The sequence below is a fragment of the Hyperolius riggenbachi genome, chromosome 6, assembly GCF_040937935.1.
Source record: "Hyperolius riggenbachi isolate aHypRig1 chromosome 6, aHypRig1.pri, whole genome shotgun sequence".
Taxonomy (NCBI): Eukaryota; Metazoa; Chordata; class Amphibia; order Anura; family Hyperoliidae; genus Hyperolius; species Hyperolius riggenbachi.
In genome coordinates this window covers 134884090-134903444 of record NC_090651.1, presented here as the reverse complement: position 1 = coordinate 134903444, position 19355 = coordinate 134884090, and the positions used below count along the sequence as shown (strand labels likewise).

Here is a 19355-nt window from a genome sequence, read left to right as displayed (position 1 = left end):
GATTATAATTGAGCGATGCATAAGCGATATACTGAATATTCTAGCGTACAAGACTACTTTTTAACCCTTAAAAACGTCTGAAAAGTCAGGGGTCACCGGGTGTCATTGTTGCCGGGTGATACGCCTTATCCTGTTACCACCTCTTAGATCTCTCTGCTGAGGACTGTAGTGAAGCGGCGCAGGCGCACATGTGTAAGATATGAGAGGCAGAGATGGAGTTAAATAGGATACAAGGGTGGGTCAGATGGGTGAAAGAGGCGTGATTTATGGGCACAACACAATCTATTCTTCCATATTGCTCTGATAAACAGGGAGACAGGTAGAGCTGACCAATCCACTTAGGGAGAGGGAAAGTTGACCAATTCAAACTGTCAATTGCCTATATACTGTTATATATTGGGTACCACATACAGTAAAGCACCAGTATCTGTTCACGCATAGCACCAGTATATGATTTTTTTAAAATTTGTATTTGGTGTGTGTTGGAAGAGGGGTAGTCTTATATGGCGAGTGTATCTCAAACTCTATATTTTAACTAGAAAAGTTGGGTGGTCGTCTTATACGCCAAGTCGTCTTATATGCCAGAATATACGGTATTTAAAACATAAACTACAAAGTGAACAGTGTGATGTGCTAATAAGTAAACAGTTACACTCTCATTTGTTTCATAGCAATGTGTTTATGGTAATTTGAGAATGAATGGCTTCCTTGTATGCTTAAAAGTCAATCTCTAACATATAGTAGATGTATGCTGAACACACATTGCAGAGACTTACAATGCCAATGTGCTTTAAACATATAAAACAGTAAAATGACAATTACAATTATTACCAAGTTAGATGAGAAGGAATTTGTGCAGTTAATTCATGCAAAAATGAAGCAGCCTACCTCGTATGAGGGAGCAAATGCCCAGTCTAGTGACAAACACATTATCCAGCTCCTCACTCCCAGTGAACAGTTCAGCCACTACATACAAATCCGGCCGTAACTTCCTTGCAGCATCCAGTAAGTACTACAAATAGCACAGCCAGGAGAGAGCGGGAAACACATGTAGGAAAAGAGAAAGGGCAGCGTGGAGTACAGGAAGTAGGAGATGGGAAGTAAAACAGTACAGGTGGTTATAAGAGAAGGAGAAACAGTGGGAAAAAAGGAGAAGAAAGCAAATTAGAAGGAGGTATGAGAGGTGAGGGGAGCAGAGAGGAAAAGAGGAGCGGGACAGAATAAACAAGATAAAAAGAAAAAGGAAAATTGCAGAAAGGATGAGGACAACAACATAGAGGATAACCGGGATGGTGATGAGGGGAAAGCAATGAATAATTAAGTGGCAGGTGTGGCAAAGAGGAGACGGCAGGATATGATGCATACATGCAAAGTACAAGCACAGAGCAGATGTGAAGGAAATGAATGGAATGGAGGTTAATAGAGTACTAGGCCCAGTGGCAAAGGGCAGAGAAGGCAGCCCATATTCATGCAGAGGATGCACAACAGAAAGTAGCATGCAGAAAGCAGAGAAATACATGACATGCCAGGTGAAAGAGATTAAGGGGGAGAAAAAAACATGGCAGCATTTAGTATATGACCGCAGCATAAAGTCTATTAGTGCAGCTTCACATAGCAGATACCTCGAATGAGGCTGGTTATCCCCAGGCGGTTGACAAACACATTGTCGATATATTCACTGCCTGTGAACAGCTCAGCAATCACATAGAGATTGGGCCTCACTGACCGGGCTATGGTCAGCATTTCCTACAGATACAAAGTGCTGGGGATGATACCGTTTCTCATACAGATGTAAAAATCACAGTTATACATGGAATACCAAATGCATTTACAGAAATGTATATATGTCATGTACACACATACATTCAACAGTGCTAAATGATAATATGCATTACTAAAAAAACAGCTTACTAAAGACCACCTGAACTGAAAGGGATATGGAGGCTGCCATATATATTTCCTTTTGAGCAATACCAGTTGCCTGACTGACTTGTTGATCTCTTTGGCTGCAGTAGTGTCTGAATCAAACACCTGAAACACGCATGTGGCTAATCTTGTCAGACTTCAGTCAAACATCTGATCTGCATGCTGTTTCAGGGTCTATGGCTAAGTGAAAAAGTACAGTTTATCTGCTATGAAAGTGTTTACCTTCTGCCGTCTATACAAGCTGATACACTGCACAGCAATGTTTCCAAGTACTAGCTGTATAGCCGCTAAGCTAACATAAACAAGATGTTATCACTCGAGTTCCCGTCTAACTTCGGCAGAAAGCTTCCCACTGAAGAAGAAAGTGCTGTGTTTAACTGAATGCTGTTCTTCTAGCAATTTTATTTGGTAGTAAGGTTTAAGAATAGACTTTTAGAGCAAATAAGAAATGATGAGTTTTATATGACTTTTTAAGTTCCCTTAGAACACATCGGGGTTAGGGATGGCCCTGCCTAGGAGAGCTTATGGAGAAGCACGTGATCAGTTTGATCAGATGATAGATTTGTAAGGTTCTGATTTGCTGTGATGACTTCTTGGTTTAACACATGATCATGACCAGCAAACCAGAGTCTTACAAACAAATCTAACAGCTGATCAAACTGATCACATGCTTCTCCATGAGTTCTCCTAGGCAGGGCCATCCCTACTTGGGGGACATCGGCACACATGCTAGATTCGCAGATGAGACAGGCCTGCCTGGCCGCCCTGGCTGAGAAAAGTCTAACGTGTGTATGCGGTTTTATACCGTTTTAACGAAATAAAAAATGTTTGGGGATGGAGGGCCTTGCGCTGGGACGGGATGGTTTTGAACCTTCCCACAAGGCAATAGTAGCAAGCAAACATGAATCACAAGGTGGCACCCCTTGATGGGAGCTAGTTACAGATACATGTTTATTTCACAAGGCACAGGTTACATACCAAGTATAGCTATCTCCAATAGCCCCAAAGGAGTCATTTTCCACTACTCTAACTGCCCCATCCTGGTGAGGAGAAAATCTGGTTAGTTGTTTGGGGTTACTTCGCCCACTTACAGCCCACTTCTTTTTTGGTAACACTGTTCTTATTATGAAAAATATGAAAAAATATGCAACACGCCCGAAGTATCATATAGAATCATGGCTAGAGTAAAGATAACTGCTTAGCAACAATTGGGACATGTATACAATTAAATAAAAGAAGTACAGCATCTTCAGCCTACCATCTCAGGCTCATACATCAAACCACTACAGGGAAGGAGTTAGACATCAAAGGGTTTCCTCACCTGAAACCCAAACAGCTGTGGTAAAATAAGCTGAAAAGTTAACTTAAAGCCCACTTCTGTAGTACTAAATACGTTTAATACTATAGAAGTACTAAAAATAATAATTTTAATACTAAAGCAAATTTATGGTACCCAACTAAATGAATACCACACCTTTTACAGTATATGGAAAAAAAGGTAAATACAATGAAGAAGAAAAATATATAATGCCAGAAAAGCTACAGTAAAACTAAAACCTTTAGGCTGGTTCCCACTCACTTCATTTTGCACCAAGTTACAGAAAACCTTCAAGTATCGCCAGTTATGTCATTTGGTCAGAAATGATGATGGAGTCACACAGAGCTGCTTACCTCTGCCACATGGATTGGGGTGGAGTGACAGTTGTCAAGGCGCACTCCATGGAAATGTGTTGCTGTTATTTCAGTGTACTTCCTCATATGATCCCACAGATAGGGGCAGTCTGAAGGTTTGTCACCATACCTCAGCTTTACGCTGTCTCCCCAGCAGATCAGCTCTCTTCGCAGGTACACGTTGGAATCTGAAAAATACAGCATCATATTATGTGTAACATTTATCAGTGAAAATCAAATCATCACAACTCTTTCTGAAATTGTGTAGACTTCCGAAAAGGGAAAACATGAATAGATTATTTTATTCAGGAAGCGATTCAATGAAATGGTCACGCATCTAACCAAGATGCACCTGACAAACACTCACTGCATAGGGCTAATAAGCACTGGCGTAGCAGCAGCGGAGGTGGCAGCAGCTACAATTACCTCCATTCACCACGGAGGTTGCCGATCCTGGGAAGGCGACAGGCGGCACCATTTTATTTGAGGTCTTCTATTGACCATTTTATGCGCGCTACTTTTTCGGGGTTCCCAGTGCACGGGCCCCGTATGATATCTAATATATTCCAGAGGAATCTGTGGTGTGCAACATCGCTGGTGAAACGACACCATTTGAAAGTTCTGCGGACCATCTATCAAACTCGTGTACAACCTTATAATGTGTGTTGTTGGAATCTGGTAAGCCTTGCTTCTTTACCTTTTTGTTCGAAGATCCTGTATACCAGAAAATGACGAAAGCTGTATTACTATAGACCTGCGCTGACTTTATATATCAATTTTAAAATCCAGCTGGTCATCTGCCTCTAATACTTTTAGCCATAGACCCTGAACAAGCATGCAGAACAATGCCTCTGACTGAAGTCTGACTGGATTGGATTCATGCTCATTTCGGGTGTGGGATTCAGACACTACTGATGCATAAAAGATACGCATGACTGCTAGGCAACATGTATTGTTTAGAAGGAAATAAATATGGCAGCCTCCATATCCCTCTCACTTCAGGTGTCCTTTAATTAGCTTACCGCCAGCTAATTGATCAGCAGTTGAAAGACTCATTTTCATACTTCAGGGCCAATTTCTGTGCATACACATCACCAGCCTAGAGGCTAGCAATGCATCTGTTACTATGGAGCTAGAAGAAGGGACGATGTGGGCCGCATGATTCCAGCAGGCAGAGTGAGTAGGAGAACAATGCGCTGAAGGATTGCTTGGGCATCAAACTTGGTTAAAGGGCCGGTATGCTGGATCCTTAGGCGACACCAAGAGACTCCCATACACACGTTAGATTCTTGCCAGAAGCAGTCTTTATTGGTGGCTAAAGCTGAGATAATCCCATACTGGCTAAGGCCTCTTGCACACTGCAAGCGATTCCGATTCAGATTCCGCCTTTTAATCTGTTTTTAGATCCGATTCAGATTCCAATTTGCAGTGTGCAGGGAGCTAACTGCAAATCGGAATCGGAATCAGATGTAAAAACTGATAAAAAAACGGAATCTGAATCGGAATCGCTTGCAGTGTGCAAGAGGCCTAAAGGATGTTTATCTCTGTAGGAACTTTTCCATCTGTTGCACTAAAACCTGCTCTTGTTTTATGTCATATAGTTCTCCATGATTCTGACTGGCAAGCAGTTCCAGTACACTTTCTGCAATCAATAATATAACACTGCAGCGATCCTGAGAGTATAAGACTTGCCTTTTTACATAACAGTTGACAGGCTAAAAACATTTTTTTACAGAGTTAAGCTTTAAATATCACAGCTGTACTAAGCTTACTCGGCCGTGATTACATAAGTAAAATTGGGTCATGAGAGCTTTTTAGGCCATTTAGCTGTAATAGTACCCATGTTTTTCTGCCCAGAAAACCATCAGTGCTAGATACTCTGGAGACTAGCTTGATGCCAACACATATATATAAACCTGCAGGAAAGCAATGAATTATGTAATACACTGAACATGGCGATACACAAAGAAGGAAGCAGAACAGAGCCTCAGGCGAGAATGGATGTTACCTGTACAGGCTTCATAGCAGAAAATCATCTACATACCTGGCCCAGCAAAGTTCCTCAGAGGGTCATCTGCCATGACCCAGCCATTGTGTGCCATAAAGTAGCATGCTTTTTCCGGCTGGTGCATTAGTGGCTCCTCTGCTTCCAGAGACATTTCTCCAAATGGGAAAGTGAAGTATCTGCAAACAAAAATGAACATTTAGCAACTGAAAATACCTCAAAGCACACAAAAAAAGCCAATCAGACACAAGCAGACTTTTTTTTTATAGATATGATTTACTTAAACCATCAACTAAGGGCCAGTTTACACTGACACTTTCTGGAAAACATCCGTGAATATAGAGGATATCGCCTAGCTTGCCAACCTGGGACCTATGAACTATTCCCACTAAATGAATGGACCCTCCTCGGTTCCAACATTTTATAGTGGCTGGACAGTGCACTAGTAAAGGGCTCTGCGTGGTTCAAATCTTGGCTCTTCCTGTTCAGTAAACCTGCACCTATTCAGTAGGAGACCTTGGGCAAGACTCCCTAATACTGCTACTGCCTATAGAGCGCATCCCAGTGGCTACAGCTCTGGTGCTTTGAGTCTGCCAGGAAAACAGTGCGATATTAACGTTATTTGACTTGTCTTGTCTTATAGATGTCAAGTAACTGTGAAAAGTGGTAGTAAAGCGCACAAGATTGCATGGGTTCTTTATTCCCAAAGAAAGCAAGGATATAAACGGCAAATATAGCTTGCCTGTTATGTATAAGCCTGCGCTGTGTGATAGAAAAGCAAACACTGTAATAACACTTTCCTTAGAGCTATAAGTAAACACTTCTGGGCCAATTATAAAATAGAAAATCATATTCAATAAATGCTGGTAAACCCCTCAAATAGAAGAGAGTGAAAAGACTGTACTCAGTAACTATAGGATCCTTCTCCGTTATGGCTCCCAGCTTTGGACCGTGATTTGCCAGACGCTCATACGTCAGGGTACCCAGAATGCAGTTCACTGCCTAAATGCAAAACAAGATACATGTTATATTGCAGTGCAGTACAAACCATTCACACACTGTAGCTACGAGCATTCTATACATAAAGCACTAACACTCGGCTAACTGAAACAATGCACCTATTTATTCCATATACTGTATATATATATTCCATATATTTTCTCAGAATCTGGTCAGATTATATTTAAAATAACAGTTGTTGGTGAGCACTGGCAATGGGAAGCCAAAATTCCATATTAATATGTTAAACTGACAGTTGAATCACAGGACGAAAACGTCATATGGGGCTGCATGACAAGTGTACCTTTACTATGTAGCATGCAATGAGTGCAACACACTTTACACGGGTCACACTCGCATAACTAGGATAATGCATATTGCGCTAATTGCACAAAGGCTACATAATCTGCGCAAGTAAAGCTAAAATTGACATGCATCCCCTACTCAGGGCAATTTTACAATGTTTGGTGAAAACGATCCATTGTTGGAAAGAGCTTGGAAACAGTTCAAATGCAGCAGCAAATGTGTGATCTTACTGGTCTCAAGCTTTAAGGACCACTACAGCAAAAAAAGTAAGCAGTTAAAATCTGACAGAACAGACTTATTTTGGACTAGTTCATCTCCTCATGGAGGATTCTCAGGAATTTCTTTGTTTTCAAACGCAATCCAAAACATCAGTTGCCAAGTCTAATTGCCAAAATAGTGTGCAATTCAGTAGGGATGCTGGCCGGTGTATCTTACTCTTTTGACAGTTAAACTTAGCAACTGCAGTTCAGGAAATGCTTTTGAAAACAAAGAAAACCCTGAGAACCCCCCCATGAGTAGAAGGACTATTACAAAACCTGTCTGTTCTGTCAGATTTTAACTGCTTACTTTTTTTTTTTTTGCTATAGTGGTCTTTTAAAACTGCTCTCACTGCAACAGTCTTGTGTGCGCACATCCTGGCATTTCTGCTGCTACATGATCTACATTCATGAGGTTTTCATTGCATAAAAACAGCATTTAGCAGGCAAGGTGTCTAAGGTGCCCATTGAAAATAGAATCTCGAGTGTACAGACTGAACCAATCTCTTTAGTAAAGGGTAAACTGAGTGAATTGATACTTCAGGTAGTCCCTCATCTTACAAAAGAGTGGTAAGATTGTACAATCAAGATTGTACTGTCAATGGACAATATTACCGTGCCGTGGACTAGGGGGAGAGTTGTCAGCAATTCTTAGGTTTTCAGTGGCTTTTGTCCACAAATGATCTTAGTTCTATATGGTTATACAAGTAGGCTCCTACCTGTTCATGGTGGAAATTCATCTGTTTGTGTTTTTCAGCATTTAGTTCTTCTAGTCTCTTACGGAACCAAGTGCAGCATTCCTCAATGGCTCCAGTTCCACTACTGTAGGGAGAAATGGAACGTACTAAACTTAATACTAATGAAAGAAATTAGATACAAATTTTCAGTTAAAGAGCACCTGTAAGAATATCAAAAATTATTCAGGAAACACATTTTATGTTTATCCTCCTTTCAGCATCAGAAACACTTCTTATAACAATATATTGCTGTATATTGGTATGTAGCCCCACCCTCCCAGTGATGTTTAGGCTAGCCTTCTGCTTCATAGCACTCAAGTGTCGTTTTTGCTCAATACACAGATAGGGGGAAAAAAACCACAGTGGATCACTTACTCCTCAGCTGGTAGTGAACTGTATAATATAGCTGTGTGTCTTACTACCTCAGCAGAAGTGCCTGTTGTAAAAAAAGGGGGCAGATCAGAGTCTGGCTATGATTTGACTAATATTTCCCCTCCCCACTTAACAACTATATGTCCTCTGTAATGGTGCAGTCTCCAGTTGATAACAACACTATGGCCCTGTGAGGAGGCATGGCCAGGAGGGGGTGTTGCATGAGCCAGAGCAGGATTATCAACCAGGCAACCTAGGCAGGTGTTTGGGGCATAGTGGGGGTCAAGGGGCCCACCTGCCACCTTCTTTGACCTCTCTACTTTTCAGCTTACCAAAAGGACCACAAGAACCCCTCAAATCTACAACCTTGCCTATGGCCCCATTACATCTTAATCCATCTCTGGTATGAGCAGGTGTAGACATGACTGGGTTTCTGAACCAGCAAGTACACCCAAATTACCGGTTCTCACTGAAGTTCAGCAGGGCTGCATTAGTGACAGCAGCCTGTGCTCCGGAGTTCAAAGGGCTGTACTAATCTTGTCAATATTTAACATAGTTAAACTGTTATCAAGGTTATTTAAGTTGAAAGAGGAGCCATGAACTGAACCCTTATTCACAATCAGTCACTATACAAATCAATGCAAGCTGTGTGTAGACTGAGCACAGCCCACTTGATTGTCTATGTAGCAGGTAACACCAAGTCAAAACAAGGCTGCTCTCACAATGAATCATGTAAAGGCTGGTTTTAGCCATTGTTTAAAGATGGTGAAAGATGAGCCAGCTGAAAGACCCCCTTTCACTATAAGGGCCGGTTTCCACTAGACGTGTTGCTATGAAGAAACCGCATCACAACGCAATGCAAAGAAACTGCAAGCAATTCACGTCAATGGAGTAGTTTCCATTGACGCGTACTGACCTACGCGATCCGGCATGATGCGACGCGGGGGGATTTATGGCTAGCATGCTGCAGTTTTCCGCAGCACACACCCAATTCCCCATAGCCGTCGACGGGAAGCCGCATGACACCGCATCTGGTTGTACGGGCAACTGCCGGAAGTACCTGCGGGGGGATGCGAGGCGATGTAGCGATCGCCTTGCATCCACAACGCTAGTGAAAATGGGCCCTAAAGGATTGTCACTAGTTCATTTAAACTAAATGACTGATCTGGTTATTTTAAATGTAATTTTTGGTCTCTTTTAGCCCTTTATAGATTCCTAATGGATCTGGGTCACCGTGAGCTCTCTGGGTATTCCTTAGTACTAGTTATTTTAAAGCCGTGATATAACCTTCATTGCATTCCATCAGGAATTGTTTCACTCCCAGGTGATTTCCTTACCCGAAGTGACATGTGACATGATGAGATAGACATGTGTTTGTACAGTGCCTAGCACACAAATAACTATGCTGTGTTCCTTGTTTTCTTTCTCTGCCTGAAAGAGTTAAATATCAGGTATGTAAGTGGCTGACTCAGTCCTGACTCAGACAGGAAGTGACTACAATGTGATGCTCACTGATAAGAAATTCCAACTATAAAACACATTACTAGCAGAAAATTGGTTCTGAGAGCAAGAAAGAGGTAAAAAGGGGAATTTCTTATCAGTGAGGGTCACACTGTAGTCACTTCCTCTCTGAGTCAGGACTGAGTCAGCCACTTACATACTTGATATTTAACTCTTTCAGGCAGAGAAAGAAAAAAAGGAACACAGCATAGTAATTTGTGTGCTCGGCACTGTACATACACATGTCTATCTCATCATGTCACATGTCACTTCGGGTATCCTTTTAAAGGTGGACACCTGGACCAATTTTTAGCAAAAACATTTCTAAAGCGACCAGAAGTTCCGATCGGATTGGTTGTAAATAATCTCCGTTGATGGGCACAATCAATTACGAACAATTATATAAATAGTCGGCCAATTGGATTTTTATCAAACCAAAATCTGGATTTTTTTTGTTGGTTGTGATAGACAGGAAGCAAAGATTGGTTCGTTGATGGTGTAGTGAACGATTTCACTTCCGATCAGAAGTATCCAATCTCTCAAACGATTTTTCACTAGAAATTAGATCGGTAGTGGCCAACTTTAGCCTGGCATTTTCAACCAATGTGATTTTGGAGTCTTACTTACACAGTATAGATCCAATATATACACTCTAGCAACATGCACAGTAACGTGAAATGGTCTCATTATCCATCTCTTACTTGTGTGGTACGAATGTGTTCAGAGCAATGTCCATATTCACAGTGGAACCAAAACGTTTGTACTGGGGGTCCTGAATGATCACTAAGTGTTTTGGGTCTGCTTTGGATCCTTTCTTCTGTGCGCCTGAAATACACAACAAGTAGATCTACAGGTATCTTCATAGGAAATTATGCAACCAGCCAATCCTCAAAAAGAATTAAAACTTGAAACCAGTGCATCTGTTACGTTAAGAAGTGAACCGTGTATGCCCAGCATTAGAGTATTTTTACAGATTTTCTTACTATAGGTTTTCTCTGTGTCATGATTATCTTAAGACAGATTCATACCAACTCAGTCCTTCACTAGGATAAGAATTATGTGAGGTTTATTGATGACCCTAGATTGTTGCAGACACCCCAGCTAATAGATCCTAAGGCCGGGTTCACACCAAAATGCAAATACTGCGGAAGAGGAAACGGTGCGGTAACCGCATCCAATCAGGATGCACTGACTCCATTCAAATTACCTTGCATTTCCATCCACTGTCACTTCTCGCATCCTCTGAGCCAACCACCACCAACCATCCACCAATCGTCCCCGAGACCAGGAAGCATGGAGCTTCCTTGTTGAATTGTAAAAAAAAAAAAAAAAAAAAGACCAATGTGAATCCTAACTAGCAACAGGGAGGATTCTCATTGGTCCACCACGAACCATAGAGATGTTTTCCTGTTGCAGTAGGTTTCCATTTTTTGTTTTTTTTTGTTTTTGCAAACTAATAAGGTGTCCCATGCTTTTTCTGCTCTCAGATCCCCTGCAGTGGAATGAAGCAGTGGTGGAACTGAAAATCCACGGGACAGGTGAGCATTTTTGTTGCGGCGAGATGCCTAGTGTGAACAGACACGTCTATTCTCATAGGCTTCCTTTGCAGCGGTATCGCGTTACATTAGTGGGAAGACGCAGCAGGTCAGGAATTTGCATTTGCAATCTAGTCCATGCATGATGGGTTTGCATTCCCGGTTGACAGTATGAACACATCATAATAATAACATTGGATACGTTTAATTTAGCATTTTCCTGCTTTCCGTGTAGTGTGAAAGGGGCCAGGGGAAAACCCTAAGAGTAAAGTTCCAGTAATGTTTTAGTTTCTTGTGTGCTTCCAAAAGAACAAAACAACATAAGTGTTGGGGGATTAACATAGCACAGAGACATAGCACACTCACATGATACAAAAGTTCCCTACTGGCTGCCAAGACACTATACAACACTTACACAGTTTCCTGATTTCCAGCCACTAGCTGATATCTATGACCAGCCTCAACGATTTGTAGTTATAAAAATGAAGTATTGTTAACAGATTCGGCTTCCATTCCTACTTTCCAACCACCATTTAATATTGAGGATCAGCTCTACCCATTCATGTATGGTTGAGAGCTCAGGCTGGTATCATATTTCCTGTCTGCTTACTACCAGGAATTGTACGTGGCATACCTGAGTTAAGCAAAATTCTAAACTGGTCCACAGCTTTAGCCACATTGATTTGGAAGAACTCCCACAGCTTGATCTTTGGGAATACATCTTCCCATAAGATGCCTCGAAGAGTCTGCAAAAAAGGAAAAGCTGGTTAAATATGACCATCAAAAACAGTACCAGTAAACACACTATAAAGGTGGCCATAGATCAGGTGACTTGGTGCCTGCGACCATCTGATTCATTTATTATAATCGGATCAGAAGAAATCCCTGGTGCCAAGGGCATGATAGATCAACGATGCAACCAATTTTGCATGTATCGGTCAGACATGTTGCAAGATGTAGGGCCGACATGCTCTATTGTGTGCGCAGCAACGGCGTGCAATATTGGTACAAGCAACAAATCCAATGGAACCCACAGCGCTATACCCATAGTGTAAAATCTGCCCCCTGGTGCCCCATGCAGTATACGTTACCTGTCGGTGTCTGTCTCTGGCTCCGCGTTCCGTCCTCTATGCCTATACATGCGCCCCACATGGTTGTAGGCATCTATTTTGGCGCGTGTGTAATGTTACCATGTGGGATGGTAATAAAGACAGAGTGTGGAGCTAGCGGCGGACACAGACAGGTAAAGTATACTTCATGGGGCACAATTTACACTAGGGGGGACAGGAGGTGAGGCGATGATGCTCGTCACAAGGCCGATTCCCAAGGGATTTCATGCTAAAATCTATCAGGAATCGGCATGCAGTGTATGGGGAGGCAAGACATCTGCACAGTAGAGCATACCCAATTGAGCTCAGCTATTTCCACCGGAGCCTGAAGGGGAAGCTGGTGCTGCCCCTGAGCTGGATCTCATAGGTAAATATTGCTGTCCTTGCTGTCCTTGCCGTCTGCAGCTGTTCAAGAGAGCCAGCGGTGGATCAGTGCTGCACTGGAGGATGGGGGAAGCCTCATTAGGATCCAGAGGCCTCCCCCTCCTGAACTAAGTACCCCCCAGCGACAGTTTTCTTTATTACAGGTTTTCTTTAACCTTTTCCGGACCGCCTGCATTAGATTCTACGACGCACTTGTGGCTGATCTATCCTGATGCGGCATAGAATCTATCTATGCCGGCCCGTTGTTTCCGCTCCAGACGGGATCGTGCACACCTGGAGGGGGAGATTAAGCTGTCATATGACAGCTGACATCTCCCCTCACTGATCAGCAGCCATCGCGTATGGCTGCTGATGACGTGATCACTACAATCGCCGGTGGATCGTAGTGATCACTTTGACAGTGGCGGCAGCAGGGGGGGAAAGAAGAGGATCCGCTCACCTCCCTGCCATTCCAGCAACGATCGGCACCCCCCCCCCCCCCCTCTGCTCTGCCCGGCATCTCTGCTCCTAATGCCGCTCAGTTCTGGGTCCCGGCTTGATGATGTCATCAAGCCACGACCCGGAACTGAGCGGCATTAGGAGCAGAGATGCCGGCCGGAGAAGAGGGGGCTACACTGATGGACAGAGTCAGGAGCCAATGAAAGCTGCTCCTGACCGGCGCACAGAGCTCAGCCGTCATAGCGACGGCAGAGAGAGGTGCCTGCAGAGATGGAGGAGCCGCGGCGACCAGCGGTTATGTGCGGCGATTCGTCAGGAGGAGCAGATATTTGGTACCAGCAGTCTCTGGTCCTTAAGGGGGCAGAGACTGCTGGTACAGAAGTACTTAATTAGCATTTTGTAAGTGATTTCATGAGCGTTTTCCAGCGATTTTGGTAGCAATTTCAAAAAGTGTAAGCTTTTTGCCAGCGATTCTGATCACACACAAATTGCTGTGCGTAGTGATTCATAAAGCGATTTGCCAGTTTTTATATACTTTATATTGAAGCGCAAACGCACCCAAAATGCTGCATGTCCTGTGATTGCGATTTTGCTATCGCAATCGCTACTGTGGAACTTAAAGTGCTCCCTAAATGCTCACAAAAGCGCTCTAGTGGGTTCCAGCCCTTTTGATTATATCAATGAAAAAAATCCACCATGCGGAAAGATGATTTTTTAAAGAAACAACCGATAATGCGCTTGTTTGGGATCAATTGGGCCCACCAGCTTTTCTGTTTGCATACAATACAATGGGAATAATCTGAATGAAAATTCAATCGTCCACTAAAATTGTAACATTAATGGACACCTTAACATTTTAGTATACAGGATCTTCTCAAAAAATTAGCATATTGTGCTAAAGTTCATTATTTTCTGTAAACACTAGACTTTCATATATTTTAGATTCATTACACACAACTGAAGTAGTTCAAGCCGTTTATTGTTTTTCTTATTGGTTATTTTGGCGTACAGCTCATGAAAACCCAAATTTCCTATCTCAAAAAATTAGCATATTTCATCCGACCAATAAAAGAAAAGTGTTTTTAAAACAAAAAAAGTCAACCTTCAAATAATTATGTTCAGTTATGCACTCAATACTTGGCCAGGAATCCTTTTGCAGAAATGACTGCTTCAATGCGGCGTGGCATGGAGGCAATCAGCCTGTGGCACTGCTCAGGTGTTATGGAGGCCCAGGATGCTTCGATAGCGGCCTTAAGCTCATCCAGAGTGTTGGGTCTTGCATCTCTCAACTTTCTCTTCACAATATCCCACAGATTCTCTATGGGGTTCAGGTCAGGAGAGTTGGCAGGCCAATTGAGCACAGTAATACCATGGTCAGTAAACCATTTACCAGTGATTTTGGCACTGTGAGCAGGTGCCAGGTCGTGCTGAAAAATGAAATCTTCATCTCCATAAAGCTTTTCAGCAGATGGAAGCATGAAGTGCTCCAAAATCTCCTGATAGCTAGCTGCATTGACCCTGCCCTTGATAAAAAAAACAGTGGACTAACACCAGCAGCTGACATGGCACCCCAGACCATCACTGACTGTGGGTACTTGACACTGGACTTCAGGCATTTTGGCATTTCCCTCTCCCCAGTCTTCCTCCAGACTCTGGCACCTTGATTTCCGAATGACATGTAAAAGTTGCTTTCATCGGAAAAAAGTACCTTGGACCACTGAGCAACAGTCCAGTGCTGCTTCTCTGTAGCCCAGGTCAGGCGCTTCTGCCGCTGTTTCTGGTTCAAAAGTGGGTTCATGCTTCCATCTGCTGAAAAGCTTTATGGAGATGAAGATTTAATTTTTCAGCACGACCTGGCACCTGCTCACAGTGCCAAAACCACTGGTAAATGGTTTACTGACCATGGTATTACTGTGCTCAATTGGCCTGCCAACTCTCCTGACCTGAACCCCATAGAGAATCTGTGGGATATTGTGAAGAGAGTTGAGAGACGCAAGACCCAACACTCTGGATAAGCTTAAGGCCGCTATCGAAGCATCCTGGGCCTCCATAACACCTGAGCAGTGTCACAGGCTGATTGCCTCCATGCCACGCTGCATTGAAGCAGTCATTTCTGCAAAAAGATTCCCGACCATGTATTGAGTGCATAACTGAACATAATTATTTAAAGGTTGACTTTTTTTATTTTAAAAACACTTTTCTTTTATTGGTCGGATGAAATATGCTAATTTTTTGAGATAAGAAATTTGGGTTTTCATGAGCTGTATGCCAAAATCATCAATAAGAAAAACAATAAAAGGCTTGAACTACTTCAGTTGTGTGTAATGAATCTAAAATATATGAAAGTCTAATGATTATCAGTACATTACAGAAAATAATGAACTTTATCACAATATGCTAATTTTTGGAGAAGATCCTGTATATCCCATTCCCGTCCCACGTTGCAGCTGAGCCACCCAGCAAACAGGAAACTTTCTGTACCCAGACGTATCACATCACTGCTATGGCCAGTACATTTCCATTCAAACAGCAGGGGTTGTCAGTCATACTTAGCAGTTGCTGTTTATTTGTGTTGCTCTGCTTTTTAAAAGCTAAGGGCTCAATTCACTAAGACGATTATTTCCTCACTGGTGATATTTTACAGACAGCAAAATAGCACACTCTTCATGTCAATTTGCAAAGGTTTTAACCTTATGCTTTATTTTAAAGATGAGTTTCTTATTTCAAGAATACATGTGTTATTTCATATGGGCGTGTGTACAGACTGTCGTTCACTTGATAAGGGTGAGTTTGATAAGGTGTCGTTCGCTTGATAAGGGTGAGTTTGAGCGATCCGCCCAGCGGATCGCTCAAACTCACCCTTATCAGGCGAACGACAGTCTGTACACACGCCCGATTTAGCGGGCGAACGACGGGGCGTGCAAACGACCCGTCGTTCGCGGAAATCCGACGTGTGTATGGGCCTATAGCGTAATAGACTGCATGTTATGTCATGTTTTATGTTAATGTTGTGTGAGTTTTTTGTGCATTTTTTGTGCATTTGTTTTTCATGCATTTTGTGTGTGTTTTAATGGGTTTGTGGTTCATATATACCAGTGATGGCTAACCTTGGCACTCGAGCTGTGGTGGAACTACAAGTCCCATGAGGCATTGCAATACTCTGACAGCTCCAAGCATAACTCAGGGAGGCAGAGACCTGATGGGATTTGTAGTTTTGTCACAGCTGGAGTGCCAAGGTTAGCCATCACTGATATATACCAAACACATATGCATTTTGTATGCGTTTTCTATGTGTTTTTTTTATATTTCCATGTATGCAAATCACTTGCAAGACTACAGGAGGCAAAAAGAGAGCAACAAAAAAATATTTTTGGGAAAAAAAGCATATAAAAATGCATGGAAAACGCATGACAAATGCATACCACTCCGTTCCCATTGACTTTCATTATGTGCGTTTTGGCAGTGTTCCTGCATAATGTGCAACAAAACCAGCGTTTTTAAAAATGCAGGTTTGAAAACGCATATGTGTTTTTCCTGTGGCCCATAGACTTCCATTAGAGGCAAAAACGTAGCGTTTTACGCAACGCTAGCTAACTTCTGCTATGTGTGCACCCAGCCTGAAGCACTTATACATCAAAGAAACAATGAAAGACAGCTTCAGATAAGATTTTACTGCAGAAAAGTTCAAAGGGTCATTAGCTCTGCTCTGTTTCATAGTTTAAAATACAGAGTGTATTTTTCTAAACTGCAAATATTAGAGAATGATGCAATGTTATAAAAAAAAAAAATCAATAAAAAATAAAACACTATATAACTGAAAATAAAAATATAAGATTCTTTACTTTGCTACAAATGTTCTATTAATTATCTGTACTACACATACCATTCATTATATCATAAGTTTTTTCACTTCAGTGTCACTTTAAGAATACATGTGGTATTTCATGTGTTAGTTGATATTTCATGTGGTATTTCATTCTTCCTTTTAAGAATTGATGTGGTATTAGTCCCTTATTGCAGTACATAGAAAATGGAAGCCAGCTGCATTATAATTAACATTTGTTATAAACTGCATTTCTTAAATCCACTAGAGATAGACAATGAGGTGCAAAATGCTACAAGTTAATGCAGGATGATACAATATTTCTGTGCAAATGTATGCTTCTTGAAAGCTGGAATTAGATTGGTGAATTTTCAAGCTTCATACATTTCCAGAGCATCAGCTTACCCATCAGACAGGGCTGTTTATGCACTTTCCGATGTCTCTGCATATTGTATGCTGAGCTTTGTTGCTGAAAATCAATCAGCTTGGTTCATCATCACTATTTCCTGGACCAAACATGGCGGCATACATATGGGTATAGGCCCCGCCCCCTGACCCCGATAGGACAGTTCACATTATAAAGTTGAAGAACCTCTCACCCCTCTCACCGTTCTGTTTTCAGTCCTCGAATGGACAGGTTCGCTGTAATTTTTTTCTTTTATATTTTTTTACCTTTTTTTTCTTGTGTTTTGTTGTTTCCTTGTGCAAGGAGCGGGTTCAGCCTCTCCCGCGTGTCTTTGCGGCATTGAGACCCCTAATAGGAGTTGATACATGCCTCTCCTCCTCTGCTGGCTTTCTTCCTCAGGGCTTCCCTGCTCAATCATGGCAGAGTCAGGCGTTCCTGAGAGCTGCGCAGAGCAGGAAGCCGTGGTAGGCTCGCGAGAAGCAAAATTTGCATTGGGAAGCTGTGATTGGGCGCCTTTCTGTGTATAAGGCATCCAGGAAGTGTTTACAGCGTGGACGCCGGTGGAGTGGCTGGGCTGCGGCGGCGTGGATAGCGTTGTAGCGCTGGTGTCACACTGACACTCTGTCAGCTCCCAAGGCGTTTGGGAGAAAAAGCAGCTGCATTTCTCAGCATAACTTCAGGTATAATGCTATCTTTTTACATATTGATGTTTTTTTTTTTATCCTATGCTCATATCAAATGAATAATCCCAGGCTCTCCACTTTTCTCTTAAAGGAGTCATCAGGCGAATTAAAAAAAAAAAAAAAAACTTTACTCACTTGAGGCTTTCTCCAGCCCCTAGCAGCCGACTGTCCCACGCTGTCACCTCCGCTCCCTGCCACTGTCCCGGTCTCCGTTCTCGGTCCGGAAGCCGACCTCGAGGTCGTCCACACTGTGCATGTGCGAACCGCCGCTGTCAATCAAGCCCACGTTGTACAGGGCTTACTGCGCAGGTGTTCATGAGGAGGAATTGGTCCTAGAAAAGTAACAGGATGCTAAATGCAAGCCTGATTTCTTGGAATTTATGCACAGGGTGTCAATTTTTTTCTATACACCTTTCTTGCACATGCGTTGTTTTCCTTTGGTTAAAAAAGAGTGCTTTCTTCCTCTTGTATTTTATACGGATATTTTTTAGTGGAACACATCTATGTTTCCACAGTCCGTGTGAAGGAGGAAGTGGAGTGGTCCCCAAATATCCTCAACCCTCTATAGTCCTTTGGACTCTATTTCATTAGAAGATCTCACCCTGAGGACCGTGTTCCTGGTGGCTATCACTTCAGGCAAAAGAGTGTCTGACCTTCAAGCTCTTGGTTGTTCCGGCAACCTGATGGAATTCTTTCCAGATAGGGTGGTCATTAGGCCAGTTCTGGACTATATTCCAAAAGTAGCATCATCGTTTCATGTGAACCAGGAGCTTACATTACCTACACTGTTAGTAAATGAAGAATGTCATCCTCTGGACGTGGGAAGAAATATTCAAGTTTGTTTGGATGCTACTGCCTATGTCAGATCATCAGATAGTTTATTTATTGACTTTCGAGGAACTAGAAAAGGGTTACCAGTGTCTGCAAGAACTATCGCATCATGGGTAGTGAAGTTAATTCAAAGATGTTATCAGATTAAGGGGTTACCAATACCACAGGAGGTGCATGCCCACTCTACAAGGGGCATGTCTGCCTCCTGGGCATGCTTTTCAAAGGTATCTCTGGACTCTGTAGAGCGGCTAGTTGGTCTTCAGTGCATACAGTGCATGAAGATTTTGGGAAAGCTGTTCTTCTATGTAAATAAATTGTTCACTTTTTGCAGTATTCCCTCCCTCTGTTGTGATTTTTTACATCCCATATGTAT

The 19355-nt window shown here is 42.4% G+C and overlaps 1 protein-coding gene across 5 annotated transcripts in view; it reads right to left on the bottom strand.

The window, feature by feature from the left end:
- The window catches only part of AGL (amylo-alpha-1, 6-glucosidase, 4-alpha-glucanotransferase), a 144510-nt gene that overhangs the window by 56021 nt on the left and 69134 nt on the right, over positions 1-19355 (bottom strand). For 4 of the 5 annotated variants that reach the window (XM_068239967.1, XM_068239968.1, XM_068239966.1 and 1 more), the window contains exons 7-13: positions 11943-12054; positions 10475-10598; positions 7884-7986; positions 6507-6604; positions 5642-5781; positions 3598-3785; positions 889-1012 (exon numbers count right to left, since the gene is read on the bottom strand). In XM_068239967.1, coding sequence (XP_068096068.1) covers positions 889-1012; positions 3598-3785; positions 5642-5781; positions 6507-6604; positions 7884-7986; positions 10475-10598; positions 11943-12054 — 889 coding nt within the window. Of the gene's footprint in view, positions 1-888; positions 1013-1622; positions 1747-3597; positions 3786-5641; positions 5782-6506; positions 6605-7883; positions 7987-10474; positions 10599-11942; positions 12055-19355 lie in introns of all 5 variants that reach the window. The other variant, XM_068239970.1, reaches the window with a different exon arrangement.